General features: G+C 42.3%; 1 protein-coding gene and 1 long non-coding RNA gene across 2 annotated transcripts in view; one reads left to right on the top strand and one right to left on the bottom strand.

Annotated features, from left to right (window-relative positions):
- Window positions 1-4317: 4317 nt before the first annotated feature.
- Window positions 4318-9690, bottom strand: LOC306917614 (homeobox protein engrailed-1a-like; the record flags this gene model as incomplete). The annotated part of the gene is made up of 2 exons (XM_079495912.1): window positions 8502-9690; window positions 4318-4700 (listed from the first exon to the last, which is right to left on the bottom strand). The coding sequence occupies exons 1-2, from the start codon at window positions 9172-9174 to the stop codon at window positions 4318-4320; spliced, it is 1056 nt and encodes a 351-aa protein (XP_079352038.1). The 5' UTR covers window positions 9175-9690.
- A 5505-nt stretch (window positions 9691-15195) lies between these two features.
- Window positions 15196-21035, top strand: part of LOC306917428 — a 7876-nt gene continuing 2036 nt past the window's right edge. Inside the window, exons 1-3 of the long non-coding RNA XR_013789172.1 lie at window positions 15196-15357; window positions 16076-16199; window positions 16325-16443. This is a non-coding gene — a long non-coding RNA (uncharacterized lncRNA). The remainder of the gene's footprint in view (window positions 15358-16075; window positions 16200-16324; window positions 16444-21035) is intronic.

Genomic DNA, 21035 nt, shown 5'->3' with positions numbered 1-21035 from the left:
GCCTGCATGGATTCAAATATCCACAGTCATCTCTGATCAAACTGTCGGGCTGAAACCTCTTATCTCCATATATTGTTTTATCTTATTTATATATGTTTGCTATTTTTTTGTTTTTGTTTTTTTAATCCAGAAATTGCCGTTTTGGGCAATGAGGTTTCCACCCGACCGTCACTCAAAATTAGGACCTATTAAATTTGCATTCCTGCATCCGTCACTCCTTGGAGGATGTAAAGGAATAGTCTGCTACACCCTTAACGCCGTGTTTCTGTTTGCTTTGCAATATATATATAGGCCTATATACTACTACTATAGGCTAATGATAATACAAATTGCATTGAAAGCAAAAACGTGTTATTGGTTAATCGCTTTATAATCTACTATTTTCTCTCTGCAGATTATGTGCCTGATTTCTTAAAAAAATATAATGTGTATTATTATTGTGGGCGTATTATAAATATAATGTGTATTATTATTATGTAATGTATACTTTGACGAAGACTCCACAATTCATCAATCATCAATCCCCCCCCTTATTTCTTTTTTTTCCCTTTTTTTTCATTCATGAATTAATTTATGTCTATTGTGCATGTCCTACTTTTGTACATTTGTAGGTTACCTTTTCAGTCTGATTGAAAAGGCTATATTTCTGTCTTCGTGATTTCATTTACGCAAGGACGCACACGGCGCGCGCGCACACACACACACACACACGCCCACGCACGCCTGCATGGCCTCTGTCTAATGCAGAACAGATATTCCTGTATTATATATTTTCGAATCAAAGTGCTATAGCCATGATGCAGGTATGTCATTTCATCAGTGGGTTCAGTTCCCATCAGAAACATAATGCTTTATACGGCCTAGTTGTTGCATCCAGCACAATAGCCTCAAAAAGACAATGGTTTTAGATCAGCAAAGATAGTCTTATACTAAACCAAACTAAAATATAATACAGCTATATGACGTGTACGTCACAGTCACACAGTTGTTGAAATCAATTATTAATGCTTTGCAGTGCGCTTATTAAATATCTTGCGCTATAGGCGTAATTGGACGCACACGGCCCGCACGACAACACGTGAAATAATTAAAAAGCCTAAACGCGTCCTCTGTAGACCAACTACAGGCTTGTTAACTGTTAATTAAATCCCCGTCTAGTTTCATATAAACTGAATGGAAGGAATGATATATGAACACGGCGACTTGAAGCTTAATTTATGCAAAAAAAAGAGAGAGAACATATCTGTATTTTCTCTCCAAGTGATGCAACGCATGGTTAAAGAGCAGTCACTTTCATTCACATGCAGTCACATGCACTGCGCGGTCTCTATAATAAAACCCCATAACTTAATAGACAATTATGCTGTGACAATATAGGCTATATGCTGTCACACCCAGAATAAACCGACATGTTGGTAATGTCATGTTATAATTGCTTTGTGGTCTAATAAAGGAAATAAATATTAGCCCTGCCCTGCAGCTCGTGATGTTCAATTGTGAGACGATATGACTGAGTTGAGGTTGAGTGAAATAGCAGCTGTATAGGAGAGAGAGAGAGAGAGAGAGAGAGAGAGAGAGAGAGAGAGAGAGAGAGAGAGAGAGAGAGAGAGAGAATACTAATCTACTCTGAATGGATACACCTGACCTCTGAACCAACAAACATGCGTGATAGATATATAACTAGCCTATGGTGTAAAATGTTTATCGTCTATAATGTTCTGCAACATCCCGTTGTATTTCATGCGAACACACAAGCCTATAGGTGCATTTGCCACGGAAAATGTTAAGTGCTTTAATCTGCCGGTATAGTGTATATGGCTGCTGTAGACATTTTACAATTTGAAAATAATCCAAGTTGTGTTTTTACAATAATATAGATATAAATGTATATAATGCCCCCAATATATGCCTATATATATAAATGAAATCATAGTGTGGTATAGGCTAAACTCTCGGAAACATTATACCATCCCGATCCCGTTCTTTACTGCACTGTTCCCTGCACACACACGCACGCACACACACACACACACACACACACACACACACACACACACACACACACACACACACACACACACGCACTCATGCACTGCGCGGGTCCCGTGTCACGGAGTTCACGGCCTAGGGGCCTATCAAACTTAAACCGAGGGTCACGTAAGGCCGAACGGACACCATATAGTGGACATAAATTAATCGTTTGGGGGCCAAAGGTGTCTCCTCCTTTAAAGCAAATGATAGAACTGTCGGCTAGTAGAGAAACCCTGTATGTGTCCCCGCATGACTTTTCAGGAAATTGAAAAACTGTGATGGATCTTATAGTTATTCTGTTATACAAGCTACTTTTCATTGATTGAATTATAGTCTGAAAACTAAAACACAATATAGTTGAAATGTTCACGTTCACGCAAAAGTAAATAAAATACATATAGGCTAAATAAAATAAGCGAAGATCGGCTATATTTTTTATACTTTTGTTTGCCACACTAACAGTCACATCTACCCAGTATAAAGTATGACGAAGCATAGGCTATAGGCCTATATATAGGTCATTCAATTACTACCACCAACATAAAAAAAATAAAAAATTGAAATATGGTAGATGCGAGTTATCTGTCCGACAGCGACGATATGACACTGACTGCTGACACCATCGCACCTATACAACAGCCTTGAGTTTATAGCCTCCTCTATACTTGGTTGCGTGCAGTAAATAGCAGATATAGCTTGTGTAGATCTGCTATTTACGGAGTATAAATGAGGCTTATGTCGTTTGTTTCATGCATTGCTTGCAGGTTTCGTCGCTGAGGTGTTCACTATATACTATATCATCGATATAGCCTGGCTCTATAACCCGCCTGAGTCGTTCGGGGGGCGAAAGGAAACGCTTGTTAAAATGCCCGAGAATAGATTAACGGGGGACATTTTATCCATTCTGCTGAAACAAGCGGTGTCTGATTCGAGGGAGCTGAACGGGAGAGATATAGATATAGGCTAAAATATAAATTCAATCGAGTCTTTATATAGTCTACCAACTGCGTGTCGTGTGTGTGCGTGCGTGTTGTATCATGCATGTCGCCCATATCGAATCAACCCATGATGCAGGTCAGGTGCACACGTTATATTTCAAATTATTATTTATGACTTGGATAGAATTTAGTAATGTGAATATTTCATAATATTACTTTATAGGCTATTTTCAAGTCAAGTTCACGATGGGGTGCATGAATTGTTGGATTGTATGCCTATAAACCTATATTTTTAAGGATGTGAATTTCAGTATTTTGCGGTTAAATATAATCAATATGTTATTATTGTACTATGCTATTTGTGTTTATATGAAAAACCACATTAATTTAAAAGATCAATAAAGCGATCATGAACATGTAACAAAATCGCATATATACACTTAATAAATGCAAAAAAAACAATTGATTACAAGGCAACAGCTAGGAAACTACAGTTAAGCCTACATTTCACTCCTAATACTGGGTGGAAAAAAAGCAATAAATAAATGTGCCGCAAGGTACTTATGTTGGGTTTTTTTCCTTACTTTTTTATTTCAGACCACATTATCGCTGAACATGTTAAAATCTTTGGTTTGTTTGAGTTGCTGTTCAGTGATGCAGTCTGGTGGGTGAGTTGGGAGGGGGGGGGGGGGGTAGGGGGGACAGACACCACAAAAAAAACCTAATCAGACACTTTACTAAAAACCATTGGGGGTCGACATTATTATAATATAAAGGGGAGGAAAACGATAAAAATCTCCAGCAAGTATAGGGACCGCATCAAGAGCCATATAGCTATAATTATAATCCCTTACCTGAAATTAAAATATGTACAACTTGATAACTCATAACTGTGTGTGTGTGTGGGCTATATAAACTTTTTTTTTCTTTTAATAGTGTTCATTCATTCGTTTATATACGTCCATATTTAAATGTCCTTTTAAATAGCGTTCTTTTTTTTCCTTCTCTTCTCCGTTTTTCAGTCACACTCAGTTTTGTATCTTGCTTGTTTGTTTGTTAGAAGTCATTTTCTCTTCTTCACAAAGCTCTCCAGTATTAAGAAGAGTCCCAGGTCAGTAGCCCTCGGTATATAGTTTTTTCTTTCTCTGTGTGTGTGTGTGTGTGTGTGTGGGGGGGGGGGGGCATTTCCAAGTCTTTAAGCCCCCGCGATTCATAGTCTTACCGATTCATATACGGGAGAAAGAAAATAAGCAAACCTACAAACCCACAACGCGTCGCGTCTGCGACGCGTTGTGAGCTTGTAGATCTGCTATATATCCAGCTATATATTTCTCCACCCGGCCCCCAATCAGTCGCTATCTTCTCCCGGCCCGCCGCCGCACCCTCCCCCGCCCCCCAGCTCGCCTCCTCCTCCGTCCTGCACCGTGGTGGTCGAGTGGTTGTACAGTCCCTGCGCCATGAGCTGCAGCGCCAGGCCGTTCTTGTAGCCGGTGGCCTTCTTGATCTTGGCGCGCTTGTTCTGGAACCAGATCTTGATCTGCGACTCGTTGAGGCCCAGCTCCGTCGCCAGCGACTGCCGCCGCTGCTCGGTGATGTAGCGGTTGGCCGTGAACTCCGTCTTGAGCCGCTGCAGCTGCTCCGCCGTGAAGGCCGTGCGCGGCCGCTTGTCCTCGCCGCCGCCGCCGCTGCCCTTGTCGCTTTTCTTCTTTTTCAGTTTTCGCGTCCGCGGCCCTGGTGTGCAGACAACAAAAAACAAAAAAAAGGGGGGAGACGTAAATGTCAGCGGATGGTGCATGAAACGTGATGCGGGGGGTATACACAGTACACACACACACGCACTGACGCACACACACACACCTGCATTGGCTGCATATTTTCCTAATTCGTCTGTCTCTAAAGTCTAAACACCCCTTTTTTAACCATAATATGGAACAGATCCTTCGTGAGGACTGCCTATATACTTCTCAAATAATGGGGACGTTTGGCCCTCACGTAACTAACACACACACACACCCACACACACACACACACACACACACACACACACACACACACACACACACACACACACACACACACACACACACACACACACGGTTTAAGTAGCCCATGCTTCGCCCTATATATGGAAATATCAGATCTACAAGCTCTCAATACGAGCTTGTATAGGGCCTTTGATGAATTGAACATGGTGGACCCTGTTGTAAACAAGTGTAATGCTTAATTGGGTCGTCCACTCACAGTTAACAGCCTTTGTATTGAGTTTGTGCTTGAAATGTACTGTAATTCTGCAAACTGTTAATACAATTTTCAATCAATCAATCAAAGCCTATAAATAGCTCATTTTCGGGACGCGCGAAAAAACGAGACATAACATAAGGCCTCATCTATAATTCTCAGAGCCTATAATTCGAATAGTTCCCCCGGATGTCCTGTCACTGTAGTTTAAAAATGACCTGCAAAAGACCTCCAAATATGAATAACAATAAGGTATAGGTAGGCTTATAGGTTATTGAATGATTTGCTAAGGTTTGTTGAAGCCAGATGTATAAAGGTCAACAAATAGGCCAAACAAACGTGCACATTTATTGTGTTAACTTTAATAAACTTCTGGTTCTGCTTCAATTTTACTTCACCAACACTTCCGAAGTTCCGATCATTAAAAAAATCACACCCGTGTGAACTGAGTGGTGTAAGGTTTTATATAGCATGATCAGCTGTGGTCTGACGTAATGTCTGACGTAATGAAATCACACAAAATATGTTAAGTAAAAAAAGCTATCATTTTTCAAAAATGTATGTATCACACCTGGATGTGATTTCACAACTGGCTGTTTTTGCGCAGAGAAAATGACCACGGTTGCTACGGTCATCCAGTTCACCCAGGTGTGATTTAATTACGTCAGAAATTATTTTGAACATAGCATCCATGGTCATTTTTTTATGCACACAAAAGCCAGTTGTAGGAGTGGTTTACACCACTCAAAAACGACTATAGAGCAGTTGTTCTCTGTTATAAAATGCCATGCGGGACCCCCATATACAAGATTTGGTTGTTAAGATTGTTTTTAAAATATTCCAAAAATGGCAATAATAGTAGCTAATATTAATAATAATAATAATTATAGGCTAATAATAATAGCAGCTCTACAAGCTCACATGGTCGCTTATAGCTTGCAAGTTTATAGGGTTAAAGTGGTAAAACTTAGACTTATTAGGCTATATATATTAATTTCCCCCTCAAGGACCCCTTGGCGTCCCCGGACCCCACTTTGACAACCACTGAATTTAGATCCTTATCTGCGTAGACTGCGTAACTTGATCATTATACGCATGTGTATGCACCATCTATTGTTTACAAACATTGACCATGGAATGGAATAAATATTGCGCGAGTACTAGCCTATGAGGTAGGCTAGAGTCTTTTTTCTCTTTTTTTTTAAAGAAAAATGTGCTGTTTAGGCTAAAGAACATACACTAACAGCAGTGCATGCAACACCACACCATGCATGTCAATGTCATGCCTAAATGTTATGCACTCGCGAGTAAAATGCAACATTTCTTTTAATAGAATACAAATACACACACATAGTCCTAAAAATATAAGACGGTATGGGCATGGCCTATATCCATGCATCACAAATCAAAACGCAGCCATAAGATCGAGGTGTTGTGTTTTGCTTTTAATATTGCATATATTATAGCCTATATGGCCCATGGCATGCGTGGTTTGAAGCAGGCTAAATAATACACTATTATATTATATCATTATTAGACGTTTTGCCACGAATTCCACTAACAAAATACATAACAATTTACCTATATAGGCCTACTAAATACGCGATTGTGCACACTTTTATTTTGTGACACTGCATGCATGAGCCAACCATAACCAAGTCATATGTCTATATACGTTGAATTTCAATTAATGTATTGTATATACGTCGAGCAAAATCTCAGAGCACTCAGAACGTCTCTTGGGTCATTATTATTAAAAACTGACCCGTTGAACTCAATATGAGATGCAAGTGCAGGATTGTTTGTTTGTTTTCAATTCTCCCAGCTGATAGCTCAATCCATCAGTCAATCAATCAAACGTTTATCGATCAATAGAGCTTTTCTGAAACTATAAGGGGAAATGCGGGTCAAGTTCACGGCTGTCAACTGAAACGCCTTTGTTTCGAATGGCCTTATAGTCGTTCATACAGCGAGGAGGACAGACAATTAACATAAGAAGTTCTTATGTCGTTTGAAGTCAACATTTACATCGTGTTCTCATTAAGAACACGATGTAAATGTTGACTTCAAACGACTGCTGCCATATTGTCAATGGTGTTGTATTGTACAGCACTATAGCCTAATATTCTAGGCTGAATTGTAATTTGAGATTATGTTAAGAAATAAGGCGAAACAATGCTATTTTAGCCTTATAAGCGATGTTTTATTCTTTCAAACTATAATTAAGTTATATCAAAGATATTATAGGCCTAATCAAATGGGGGTTTTTCAATTAAATGTTATTTTGTTGTCTTATAAAAAGCCCCTATTAAAAATGAAAGTAGAAACTCTAACATTCACGAATGAAGACCATTACATAATTGTGTCTGCAAAATATCACAATAAATAAATGCTGCCTTTAGACCGTGTGTGTGTGTGTGTGTGTGTGTGTGTGTGTGTGTGTGTGTGTGTGTGTGTGTGTGTGTGTGTGTGTGTGTGTGTGTGTGTGTGTGTGTGTGTGTGTGAATAATTGGAGGCTAATAGGCTACAGGCTAAAGAAAATCAAATTTATTTTTTTATATAGTTTATAACAAAGTGCATGGTTCCTTTGACGGGTTTCCAAACGGGCCCTTATACGGATCTGTAACTGAGAGTATGTGTTCATTTAGTTCCATTTGTATAATAGGATATATGGGGTGACGTCCTTAAAAAATCAAACAAGTTTGAGATCCACTGTTCTATAATCATAGGCTATAATCATTTTTGTTTAGAGTTCATGGAGTTCAACAATAATCCCATAAATTAGTAGTTATGGAGCAGCAAACGCCTCTCAAGCCGCAACATGTTAATGTGTGGTCCTGGACTCCTGGAGTGGAACTATATTATATACTAGGCCTATATAGTGTTATAGCGTAGCGCCTCGCCAGATGAGCGTCTAGTTTGTGTTGTATGACAAATATAGCGAATAACTCGTGTGTATATCTCAAAGTGGATCCCATCGACTCTTAGTGTGTCTAACGGGAACGAAATGGGTCCATTTGGTTCCATTGTGTATAGGCTACTGTCAAAGTTAAGGGGAGACATTAAAATAAAAGTTTGAGAACCATTGGCCTATAACTATAAAGTCTTCAAGCTATCTATCTAGCCTACAAGCCCGACAACGCCTTGTGGTGAATTTGAAACGATATAGATTGGCAATTAAAAACAAAAAATATATATTTTACGCACACCTTTATAAAGGATTGTGAACAAAACGTGTATGAAAATGTAGGATATAATGGAACTATATGTGGAACTATAATGTCAGCGCCTTACCAGATGAGGGCCTGTCCGAGTAGCGCGTACAGTAAACCCACGCGGGCCACAGCATATTCGGCTGGCTCTCCTTAGTATTCGCCGGCGGCGGCGACGAGGACCCTCCGTTGCCGCCGCCGCCGCTCATAACCATAATCGCCGATGGGCTGTCCGACGCGTATCTGCTAGTCCCATTATTGGTGCCCGACGACACAGTGTCTCCCTGCTTCCCCGAGCTCTGCTGCTTGGAGGACGGCGACGAAGACGAAGACGACGAACTCGACGACGAGTTGGTGCTGTCGCTGCTGCAGTTTGAGTCCAGACAGAGGCTGCTCCCGTGCGACGGCCGCGACTGCAGGATCAGCGGGTTGACGTTCTCTCGCCCCGTCGTCAGTCCCGCGTGTCCCTGGAGGCGCTCCGCGCGGCAGCCCTCCTTCCTGCAGCCGAAGTCCGGACGTAGGATGTTGTCGATGAAGAAGTTGGTGGTCCTGTTGTTGTTGTTGTTGTTGTGGCTCTGCTGCTGGGCCGCTCCGCCGCCGCGGTGCGGCAGGATCATCGGCGGGGAGGACGGGAGGTTCGGCGACAGGGACATGGTGGTGTTGCTATCCTCCTCGGCGCTGCTGCTGCTGCTGGAGCTGGAGTCACGGCTGTTCTGGTGGAGGTGGTGGTCCTTATTCTGCTCGACTTCTTCCATAACTGTCTGGAGGGGACGCGACAACACGCCACAACCCTCCCACGATTATTATTTTTCTTCTTCCCGGCAGCAGGAGATATACGCCGATCTCCTCCGCCCGAAAAAAAATACTTTTCCTCCACTTGTTGATGGGATGGGATCTCCCCCCCGCACAGCACCGCACCCACCGACCGTCCCGTTATCCAAATTAGATTGACGGCATGTATACAAAGACACGAGCCCCCCGAGCCTCTTCGCTGGGACTTAAAACAAAAGGTGGCGACAGGTTATAGCTGCTGCGTTTAGTTTGCAATAATATTATCATCTACACACTCCGACGACGACATGTTTTGTCTTCCAGAAGAAGAAGAAGAAGCCATCCGGCCGTCATTGTAGCCCTGCCTTCAACACGAGCGTCTCCACATTACGCACACACACACACGGGGTCTCCACGACGCACGACACGGGACGCGTTGTGTGTGCAGCTGTAGGCTATAGCCAATGTGCGCGCGGCGCGATGTTTCCCTAAACTCTCCTAGAAGCCGTTGTCATCCTCACTGTGGGCTGTTTTCTTTTTCTCTCTCTCTCTCTCCTTTACAACCCCGCGACCGGAAGCACGTGTGCGCGTAACACACGTGCCAGGCGCCCAATCAGAAGTGGAGATCGCCCCTGTCACGGGTGACGATATCCAATCATGGGTCATGATTCTCGGTGCACGGAACGCACGGCGGATGATGCGCACTGATTCCCCCACTCCCCGCATCCCCTCGTCAACCCCAACCTCCCCAAAACCCCAAGCTCAGACGCGCGCGCGCGCGCGCACACACACACACACACACACACACACACACACACACACACACACACACACACACACACACACACACACACACACAGGGATCGAAAATAAACACATTGTGTGATTTATTAAATCAAATTTAAAATCTTATAATTCAGGAGTAGCTTAATCATTTTCGCCATATAGCCTACATATTTATTTTCATGCTGAAAGGTGGAAATTGAGGACACTTTTTGGAATATAGTCCTATATTAGTTAATTTTAGCCTGCATGCCCATATAACTTTCCACACAAATCGCTTCGCCAAAATATTGCCGAGCCACAAGCTCATTGCACAACTTGAGTGACCTGCTGGTCCTGCTTGTAGATCTGCTATTTTTTTTGGCTAATGTCGATCCCCCTCCCCAGAATATATGGATGGCTCAAGTGGTTAAGCATAATTCAGACATCTGTCAAAGCCTTGACTCATCATAGTATTAAAATACCCCGCTGCCTCTGCTCTGGGCGCCCGTTATTTGTCAACAGGATATCAAGGAACACGGTGGAGGGAACTTGAGATGGCTTGGATGGCTTGGTCCAAGCTTAGTGCAATAATAATATAAAGGCACGGGGACCAGAGATGTGCCTTTTATACACGGCTGGCTGGCGTCATTTTTAAGGTAGGCCGACGAGCAAAAAGCAGACATGATGTGATTAAATAGTGCCCTTAGCCTTAGCTTCTCGCAAAACCGCATAATTGTAGATAGAAAAAGTCAAAAATAGAAAAAGTCAAACTTCTCCACAACGTCTCTTTGCTTCAGTTTTTACACATATCATATATGTGCACACCTGACACCAATCTCTTTGCAGTTTAATACCGATTTGGGAATACTGTGTGTCCTTTTACGATGTGACCAAATGAGAGTATAGTCTAAAAGTAAAATAACACTTTATATTAATGAAAGAAAGAAAGTTTACAGACACCTCCAATCGGCATATAAAACAGTGAGATCGTGCATGTGGACTATATTTGAGGGTATAATTTCATTTGAGGCTGATGTGTTTCACGGGGACGTATTAATTTCCCCATGTAGGCTAATTGTAATTAGCCGTTACGCGTGTTATTACCAACAGATATCATTCAAAGCCTAGATAATAACATGCTTTGTCTGTTTTTTAATTCCCATTTCCTTTGTCATGACCCTGGGACAAATGAGAATGCAATTGACCTTACTACTCTAAATTGGCCATTAAAAAAAAGAACAATATTAATAATAAAACCTCCGGGTAAAATAAATATATATATATATACACACTATACAGACGTGTTGATATTTAACACACGCGCATTGAAATCTTTATCCAACAGCCATTTGGAGAGAGAAAGAGAGGGAGAGAGAAGGGAGTATAGCTACTTAATTAAATTCCAATTAGGACAGCATCAATATGCTATTTAGCCCAAGTCGCCATTGTGGCGCTGCACGCACGGCGCTTTTCACGCGGTAAATGAGCACTCCAGTTCTTGTTCTTATCTCGCGCGGTGCAAAGAGACGCCTTGAAGAGAAGAAGAGGGGGCCTCGCGTAAAGATAATTTATGGCTTTTAATTACCCTTCATTCCGCCCGATCGGCCCGGCGTTCATCACGACGGGCAGAGAGAGAGAGAGAGAGAGAGGAACACAGGCCCAGTCAGGAGCGGTGTCAGTGCGCGCTGGCAGGCCGCTTAATCACCGCGAGCGAGGCATGAGCTGGGGCCGCGGTGTGTGTGAGGGTGTTTTGTACTTTTGGTTGCACGCCGGTGTGTGTGTGTGTGTGTGTGTGTGTGTGTGTGTGTGTGTGTGTGTGTGTGTGTGTGTGTGTGTGTGTGTGTGTGCGTGTGCGTGCGTGTGCGTGCGTGTGCGCGTTGTGTTGTGTGTGCAATCGAAAACACCCGATCTTCAAGCTTCGCGACGCGTCGCGGACTGTCTGGGGTGTTTTCAGTGCTACGCGGCCGGCGCGACACCGACAGGCGATCGAGTTATAAATCCGGCGTTTTTTTTTTTACACGTAATTTCCAAGGTGCTGATAAAGCTCGTTGAATAATAGCGAGGGGCCTCCGGAGACACCATTTACAGAAATGGCTTTATTGACGTGGGCTTAACGTCGGTGATTCATTTCGCCTCTCACGGTATATTGGGACCCGGATTTGTTGCCGTAATAGGATGATAAATGCACTGACGGATCGCAGACCCCGTTTTTTTATTGAGTAGCCTATATTATATTGAGAGCATGATGATGCAGGGGGCCAGGGGGCCCCCGGTTTTTCAATGAGGGGCGCGCTCACCCGGACCGTCGCACGCGCAAATGCACGCACGCACGCATGCACGCACACGCACACACACACACACACACATACGTGGCAGCGGTGGCCGAACGGATAGCGGCGCGGTCTAGATACCGGAAGGTTCCCAGTTCGAACCAGCCGTCCGACACGTTAAAATTACCACCGCTGAAATGCCCTTGAACAAGGCATCAACCACTACGATGAAATGTGTTCTATGAGCAGGGCCTGGCTGGAAACAAGTTCTTGAGCTTAGCCCAGATACCCTGGGTAAATATAGATTTCATTTCATTTCATTACACACACACACACACACACACACACACACACACACACACTCAAATAACCGATGCTCTCCGTTTGAAGCCATGACAATGAATGTCACGTGTACGTGCTTTCTTTGCTGTATATATTTTTTGCCAATATACGAAAAATATCAGTCAAGTTTCCATTAGCCCGCATGTGTGTTGCCTTGTGCCCAGATTTGATAAACGATTAGTTTCCCATACGCAACAAAATGTTCAGGAGGCCACCGACCTCACACTATATACGTTCAAACCTTATACTGTACCTTTACCTATCTTAAATGGCTTTTAAGTCAAGCAATTTTGAACTAAGTTTGAACTTAGTGTGAGGTGGTGCAACTGGCTCCAGAGCAATACATTTATGCACTCCTTTATGAAGTAACATTTTGTTAATATTAATAGTTTTTGCTCTTCGTAGAATGCTACGCATGCCAGTTTTAATGCGCGGCATATCCTTCTCCCCGGCGTGAGGTATATATGTAGGCCTACAAACTTTACATCTCTATTGGCCAAATATGTTATAATGTTGGTGGATCATGGCCTAATTACAGGCCAAGAATAGCCTGCGTTGAGAGACCAGCACCGTAAACATAAAGTTGCCATGGCTGTGCCATATAAACTCGCTGGGAATGTCTTCATGGGAAGACGAACATTAGAAACTTTCTCCAAAATGGCAAAACATAAAATGAGAAGTGGAAAATAAGAAAATAATTATAGGCTACGGCCGCTACGCTATGATTTGGATTATGTTTTTACATTTGAAAGATATTTCGACAAGGCATCAACCTGCTGACACCATCACCATACCAGCCAGGCAAGTTCACACTTCTGTACAGTCCTATAGACCTTATATGAATAGCAGATATAACGAGTTGTGAGCTTTTGAAATAAAATTAAGCGTTTTAATTAAACTTATTTATTTTGTATTATGTATTTTTTAATGGGGAGTGGGGTTCCCCCCGGACCCCACGTTGAGAACCAGCGCATGCGTATAGGCTATATACTGATCCGTAAACCTGCATGCGATCTGCAAAAGAGACATATAGCCTATTCCAGACACTCATAACTGAAAAGGGAGTATGGTGACGAATTGGACCTTCCCGTCTCTATATTCAATCAGATCGACTTTTAGGGCACACATGCCTGGCTGTGAGTTGTAGGCTACCATGCTTAAATTAAACACTGCATGCCTAGCCTAGGCCTTTCATTTGTTTGAGGTCGACGAATGCATATTTTCAAGTTCCCGTGTGAGTTATAAGGCATATAGGCCTATTTGGAGAGCCTCAAGAAATCGCAAAAACTCTGAAAGGATTTTACATTTATTTATTGTCAAAACGAAATGGACTAATGGGGGTATATATAGCCTACACTTACACATAAGACAATGGATGCGCTTAGTCAGCTATACACAATTCCTATAGAAACCTTTCAATTGTATTGAACAACAGGCTGCAAAGGGTTAATTTTGAGTTATGGGAGGGAAAATAAGTCTCAAAACGTTAGCCTATATGAAAAAAAATCACACCCGTGTGAAGTGAGGGGCACTCTTCATCATCGTACATCATCTCATTCTGGCCAATCAGATTTTGCGTCCTCACAAAATATAGGCATATAGCTGCTTAACGTTTATATTTGTTTCATTTCTGCATGTGTAGTAACCTATCATAAAACCTCAATTGAATAGAGGATCTATGACCTAGCTATTGACATTTCGGTGGTGGAGTGTGTCGCTGCATTTAGCCTAAATGCAGCTGCAGTTGTTCAATAATTATGTCTGCCATTTACCGAATTTAGTTTTAAGATATAGCTTCATGTGGAATTTTGGAAACCAGGCCTCTCCGTGTTGGACAACCATTAAAGAATAAAGACAAATGAACTAACTGTCTCTCCGGTGTCCTGTGCTATATTGGACTGTGCTGACACCCAGTGGCGGAATTAAGAATAGGCCTACAATTGGCTGTGAGAGCTATATGCATGTAAAGATACAGATTGTGGTCAAATAAATAATTGTGTGTGTTTTTCCACATTTTGTATCGGTGGAGGTTTAGTCATTCAGATGGTAAAACTAATTTTGAACATTTCAACAGCCGCTGGAAACCAGGTTTCATTTCCAGTAATATAGCAATTGCTACTGCATCTCCTCTATAGATTGTTCTCTTGTTATTAAAATATCAGCTGTTTTAATGTCACTTGCTGCTGTTCTGTGAACGTGTTAAAGAAACTTAGATTTGCATACACTCTAGAGACATTCAATCTTGCAATAGGCCTACATTTGAAAGATAATTTGGGTGGACATGTATAGGCCTAAGGTCTAGCTGTGATGAATAAAAATGGATCTTGGGCGACACCTTGTGGCTTGTGCTTGTAATAGGCCGTAGCCAATGGCAATGGAGGACGAAATCATGTTTTTTTTATTTTCTTTTTTAATATTCAACCCAAATAATATTCATGTTATAGAAAGGAAAGGGCTCATCTTGACACATCCTTATATCTTATCATTGTTTATTGGATCCTAATTTTAGTTCACTCTGATCACATGTTCTTCGTTTTGATTAAGCTTAGTGTAGCCTATACCAGCTGTTACTGATTAAGACTGAGAGTGGTTCAGTTTCTAGTTTAAAAAGCAGGTGGCTGCCTTGCGCACATCCAGTTCTTTACTGGTGCTGGACAAAAGGTAGATAGGCCTACATACAGAGAATTAAAAGTCCGCACACAGTCTTTGCTCCAACAGTGTTTATTTTGTTAAAACACCATTTAATTCAGGACACGACATTTCGGCCGTGGCGTGAACGGCCTTCATCAGGTGATACCGTGATAGTGGTTCAGTTTCTACCATTGTTTTACCAGATTAATGTAACATCATATAATTGTTAGTCCTTATCACTTAATGAGTTGTATTCATATTTAGTAAGACATGCGGTTTATGTAGTAGGCTATGTTTTATGTTCAGAGTCAGACCACAGCGTTATAAATAAATCTTCATTACTGGGAATGTTCTGGTTCCTTCTGTGTCCTCCTTCTGGTTCCTTCTGTTCCTTCTGTGTTCCTACTGTGTCGTAATGTGAGTGGTGCTCATTCAAACCATGATGGAACATTGGAACCGCTGATCTGATCCTATCGGTAACTGGTCCTAATTCAGCTAAAAATACTCCACTTGTCCACTAGGTGCCAGCAGAGTGAAGCCAGTTAAATTTAGCTGGTCATGACTGAAGTCATTCCGAGAATTTGCCCCCAAAATATACCGTACACACATTTTTAAAGACGGCCTTTGTAAATAGCGTATTAGGCCTATTAGAAAGAAAGAAAGAAAGAGAAAGAAAGAAAGAAAGAGAGAAAGAGAGAGAAAGAAAGGTAAAATACATCACTGGAGTGAAATGGAAAGAAAGAGAAAATATCTGGTATATGGGGTGAAATATTGCAGCCTATTATGTTTGTTATAATGACTTGTTTTGCAAATGAAGCAAATATGCTTAAATCCACATCCAGGCTAGATCTACCTACTAACACTCCAGAATCCCCAGGATCAAGTCAAAAGAGAAAGCATGACAACAGACACCCATGGAAGAAATACTAGCCTGAACATCAGTAGGCAAGTTGCCAAGTTGTCTGAGACAGTCTGATCTGAAGTTCCTAATGTGGGACACTGTGAGTTTTTGTTAAACCTTAATTTTGTGATTTTCAATATTTTAAATACCAATGATCCCCATAACTCAGACGGATCCATTTGGTTAAATTTTTACACTTTTTTTATTTTATTTTTTATGTCCAAGAGGTTGGCATCACCGTGGTCCCCAGGTGGATGGACCCCGGATGAACCCCGGATGGTCCCCGGGTGGACCCGGCATGACCAGACCTGAGTGAGTCGGAGGTTGGCGTGGTGTTGGAGAAGGTCAGTGAGGTAGCGGGAACTCCGGGGAGACTATAGACTGGTTGTTGAAGACCTTGTAGGACAGGTGGTCATCAGTATTTTGAAATCTGTTCTGTGTTTGACTGGGAGCCAGTGAAGGTCATGGGGGTGGGGGTGGTGTCCAGTGTCCACCCATTGGGGGTGATGGTCTTTGGATGAAGTTTATTGTCTCCACCAGGCCGAAGGCATGGGGAGAGAGTACGTCCGTGTGTGCGTGTGTCTGTTACCAGCTAGTTTTGCACACCCACTCCCTGGATGCCAACGATGAACCTCTGCCCCAACAGAACGGTCTGTTATAGCGCCACCAGGAGGCCGACTTTTGATAAACACATTTTTTTATATTACTCCTCCAGATTCTGTCCAAACATCCCGCAAATCGCTACACACTATCTCTATAGTCATGTGATCAAGACAGATTCCATCCTAATTGGCTAACATTGACTTCCAAAGTTTGCAGGATTGGCCCGTTTTGAACAAAAAGCCTCAAATCATGAACGAAGCGTGCAATTTACGTGAAATCTTTCACAGACTTTCCTACTAGGCTGAGGAATATATATCCTACCCTTTTCACATTGGCCTGTTATAGCGCCACCAACAGGTGGATTTTTGCAAAACACATTTTTGGAATAAAATGCCTCAAATCATCCAATTGCCATCCAAGGCGTAAGAAGAAATGTCACCCTTTTCACATTGGCCTATTATAGCGCCGCCAGGAGGCCACAACCTGATCTGCCCTGGTCTGTGCTATTTTTCCAGATATTTTTGGGGCCTTTTCTGCCTTTATTTGATAGTGTAGTAAGCTGACAGGAAATGGGGGAAGAGAGATGGGCAGTGACACGCAGCAAAGGTTGTCGGGATCAGGAGTCGGAAGTCGCGACACACTGTCAGGCTTAGATAATCATATATGTAGAGCATCGTTTAAATGTGTTTTAATCGTTTAGATTTGTTTTAGTGTGCAAATAAACAGTTTTTCAATGGATTCAGTTGACTCTAGACTGAGATTACTCTTATTTTGAAGAGATCGTCCACCGGAAGTATTATATTCGCTAGCTTAGATTTGCCAAAAAAACCACTGGCGAGGCTAAGCACTAGCAGCCTAGGTGCCCGGACCTCGATCTAGGCCAGCCCGGGCCATATACTGAAGTTACTTTAGAACCTTCGAGGTGCATGGCACCGTAAAAAGAAGGCAAAGAAGTTTGTCCAAATGTCCAACTCAAAAGTGTGCCCGTTGTGGAAGAATACATTATATCTTGCATTAAAAAACAAATGTGTTTGTGTCTTTTAATGCACTGTTTCTCTCCGAAGAGACCTTGAGCAATCAAAGAGCTCCTGTTCTCTTGTTTATCTCTGTTGGAAAGGGACTATTCATGTCTCCAGAGAAATGTTCTGTTAACCCATTTTGGGCGGGAACCCCTTTTGGTGTTAGCATTATGTTATGCTTTAGCTATTGAAAAATAGCAGATCTACAAGCTCATAGCGCGCCACCGAGTGGCGCGCTACGAGCTTGTAGGTCTGCTATATTCATTTTTAGAATCTGATCTCAGGTCAAAATGGGTTAAAACCTTTTAATTAACTAAATGTCCTCACAATGAAGGTTATGATTATACACTTGTATTCCGATGATCTTCACAACATTATCAACATATGATTACAGTCATTACACATACAGCTCTATCAGTAAGTATGCAGTTATACCATACAAATTCATATATATACATATTTATTAACATGTATAGCAATACATACAGTTATATAAGTATTTCTGTCATATTATATTACAGTTCTTAATGAGCCATTAACTTCTGGCCTAATCTAATAGCAGAAAAAGATCATCCTAATTGATGAGTTTATAGGAATGTTCCAGTCTGTGGACAAAAGCCTCACCGATCTGTCATCATTCTTCTGCTGCGTAACTTGTATGCTAGCCTATATGTTGCATGCCATCAGAACTGATCTTCAAGCTAACGTGTCGTATTGAAATGCGTTCTCAAAGTGGGGACCGCAGGTACCCTCATTGGGGTCCTTGAGGGGGTTCCAAATGCCATGGACCCTTACAGTCGACCCATGGGTCACGTAGACAACACATGGGGGGAGAGACACCCTCTCTACCCACTAATTTATGGCTCCCAGGTTAATTGTTGACTTCATTTTCATATTTGAGGAAAACCTACACGGACCAGAGTGTATTTGGCATTCCACATTTAAGTCCGGGTCCCACATATTATGCTCATTCACCTGTGATCTGTACTATAGGCTGAATACCAAACAACTCGCCCCTTTACCAACTCGCCCCGGGCATACAGCCGGCGGAACTGCGCGGCCTGGTATTCCTAAAGTAACCTAATAAGTAAATTATGCTTAAACGGTTAAACCTAACCTTATTCCTAAACTTAACCTCAGTAAAACTATGCCTAAACCTAACCCTATACCTAAACTTAACCCCAGTAAAACTATGCCTAACCCTTTTTTATAACCTTATTCTCAGTAAAACAAAATAAAGAATACCCCAACCGCGGCACAGAGCGGTCGGCGGAAAAAAATCGAGGGGCGAGATGGTTTAGGGGCGACCGTACCTGATACCGGCTGATCAAAACTGTAACACGCATCTTTGTGGATATTAAGGCCAGTGTGTTCTATACTCATCGTTTGTTGTCTCTGTTAAACGTGTCACGCGCACAGCGTACTAGATTGCTACTTTTTTAAGCATTATTTTGGGTCCCTGGTGACTGACGTGAGATGAACTGGCAGTCTGCCACCCACGCAGACATTGTATACTCAGTTTAGGGCACACATCCTGTGATTAAACCGATGTACTTTCCTCACCTTGTACTAAACGGAGCAGCTGCTGTCGAGCTAGGCAAAGCAATTGTTGAAGGATGTAAACAACACATTATAATTATGGAGTTATGTAATCCACCACAATCCTTCCTTTTCCCATGAGCCCTCTCTCTTGAGCATTGATATGCCGGCCAGGTAGACACAACTGAGATTTTTTCATTCTGAATCTGAATGGAGATTAATATTCAGTGAGTCTCTCTCTCTCTCTCTCTCTCTCTCTCGCTCTCTCTTTTCTTTTCTTTGTAAGACAAAGATAAGTGCAGTTTAAAGTTTTAGCTTAAAACCGCGACGTGACTAAGTGAACGACATAGTATAAATGAGCCATTACTCTTAGCCTCTGCCTGCCTCTCGCTCTCTCTCTCTCTCTCTCTCTCTCTCTCTCTCTGCCTCACCCTCTCTCTCTCTGTGTCTCTCTCTCTCTCTCTCTCTCTCTGCCTCTCTCTCTCTCTCTCTCTCTCTCTGCCTCTCTTTCTCTCTCTCTCTCTCTCTCTGCCTCTCTTTCTCTCTCTCTCTCTCTCTCTCTCTCTCTCTCTCTCTGCCTCACCCTCTCTCTCTCTGCTCCAGGGTCTCTCCAGTAATAATGGATGAAGGGTTCTTCTGCCTCATCCATAAATCAACGAGGATCTGAGGTCAGGGAGGGGTGATCTCTGACACGCGCACGCACGCACGCAAGCACACACGCACGCACACCCCTATCATTTAATAATGGAAGGGTTATTAAATGCAGATAAATAATTGATCTGTCTTTTTGAATGTCTTCAGATGCCTAATGAGAGGTAGGCGAGTGATGACTCTTAGTCCTCATTAACGCCTGCTGAGAAGTGCAGGTGTGGAGGTCTGCTGAACGCATGGGGTTCACCACCACCTAGCACCAAGGCAATTTATATATATATATATATATATATATATATATATTCCTTCTTCTTCTTTTTCATTCGTTTTGACTTTTTTTGGTAGTGTTTTGTTTCTCCAAAGGCTTAGTTGTAGTTTAGTTTTGTATTAGTTTCAGTGTTAGTTTTAGACTTACATATTCTAACTGGTTCCATTTGTACAATCTCAGAGTTAAACTAGAAAAAGTGCCCCTCAGGGCACAGGTCTCCACCAGGGCAGGTCAGGTTGTGGCCTCCTGGTGGCGCTATAATAGGCCAATGTGAAAAGGGTGCCCATTGTTCTTGTACAGGTATGCCTTTGATGGCAATTGGATGATTTGAGGCATTTTGTTCCAAAAATGTGTTTTGCAAAGCTCCACCTGTTGATGGCGCTATAACAGGCCAATGTGAAAAGGGTGGGATATATTCCTCAGCCTAGTAGGAAAGTGTGTGAAAGATTTCACGTAAATTGCACGCTGCGTTCATGATTTGAGGCTTTTTGTTCAAAACGGGCCAGTCCTGCAAACTTTGAAAGCCAATGTTAGCCAATTAGGATAGAATATGAAATATCGGACAGATCTGTCTTCAACACATTACTATAGAGATGGTGTGTAACGATACAAAAGTCGCCTCCTGGTGGCGCTAAAGCAGGCCGTTCTGGAAAACTTGGGGTAGAGGTTTATCGTTGGCATCCAGGGAGTGTGCGTGCAAAGTTTGGCATCAGTGCCAGAGATTAGCTGGTAACTAGTCTCTCAAGGCAGACTGTTGCCTCGAACAACAGGGGGCGCTGTTTTCCCGAATATTTGACGATGGGATTCTCAGATTGGCTGGTAACAGACGGACGGACACACGGACGGATCGGACACA

The sequence above is a fragment of the Electrona antarctica genome, assembly GCF_951216825.1.
Source record: "Electrona antarctica genome assembly, chromosome: 24".
Taxonomy (NCBI): Eukaryota; Metazoa; Chordata; class Actinopteri; order Myctophiformes; family Myctophidae; genus Electrona; species Electrona antarctica.
The sequence above is the reverse complement of the archived record's forward strand: the minus strand, read 5'-3'. Positions and strand labels throughout refer to the sequence as shown.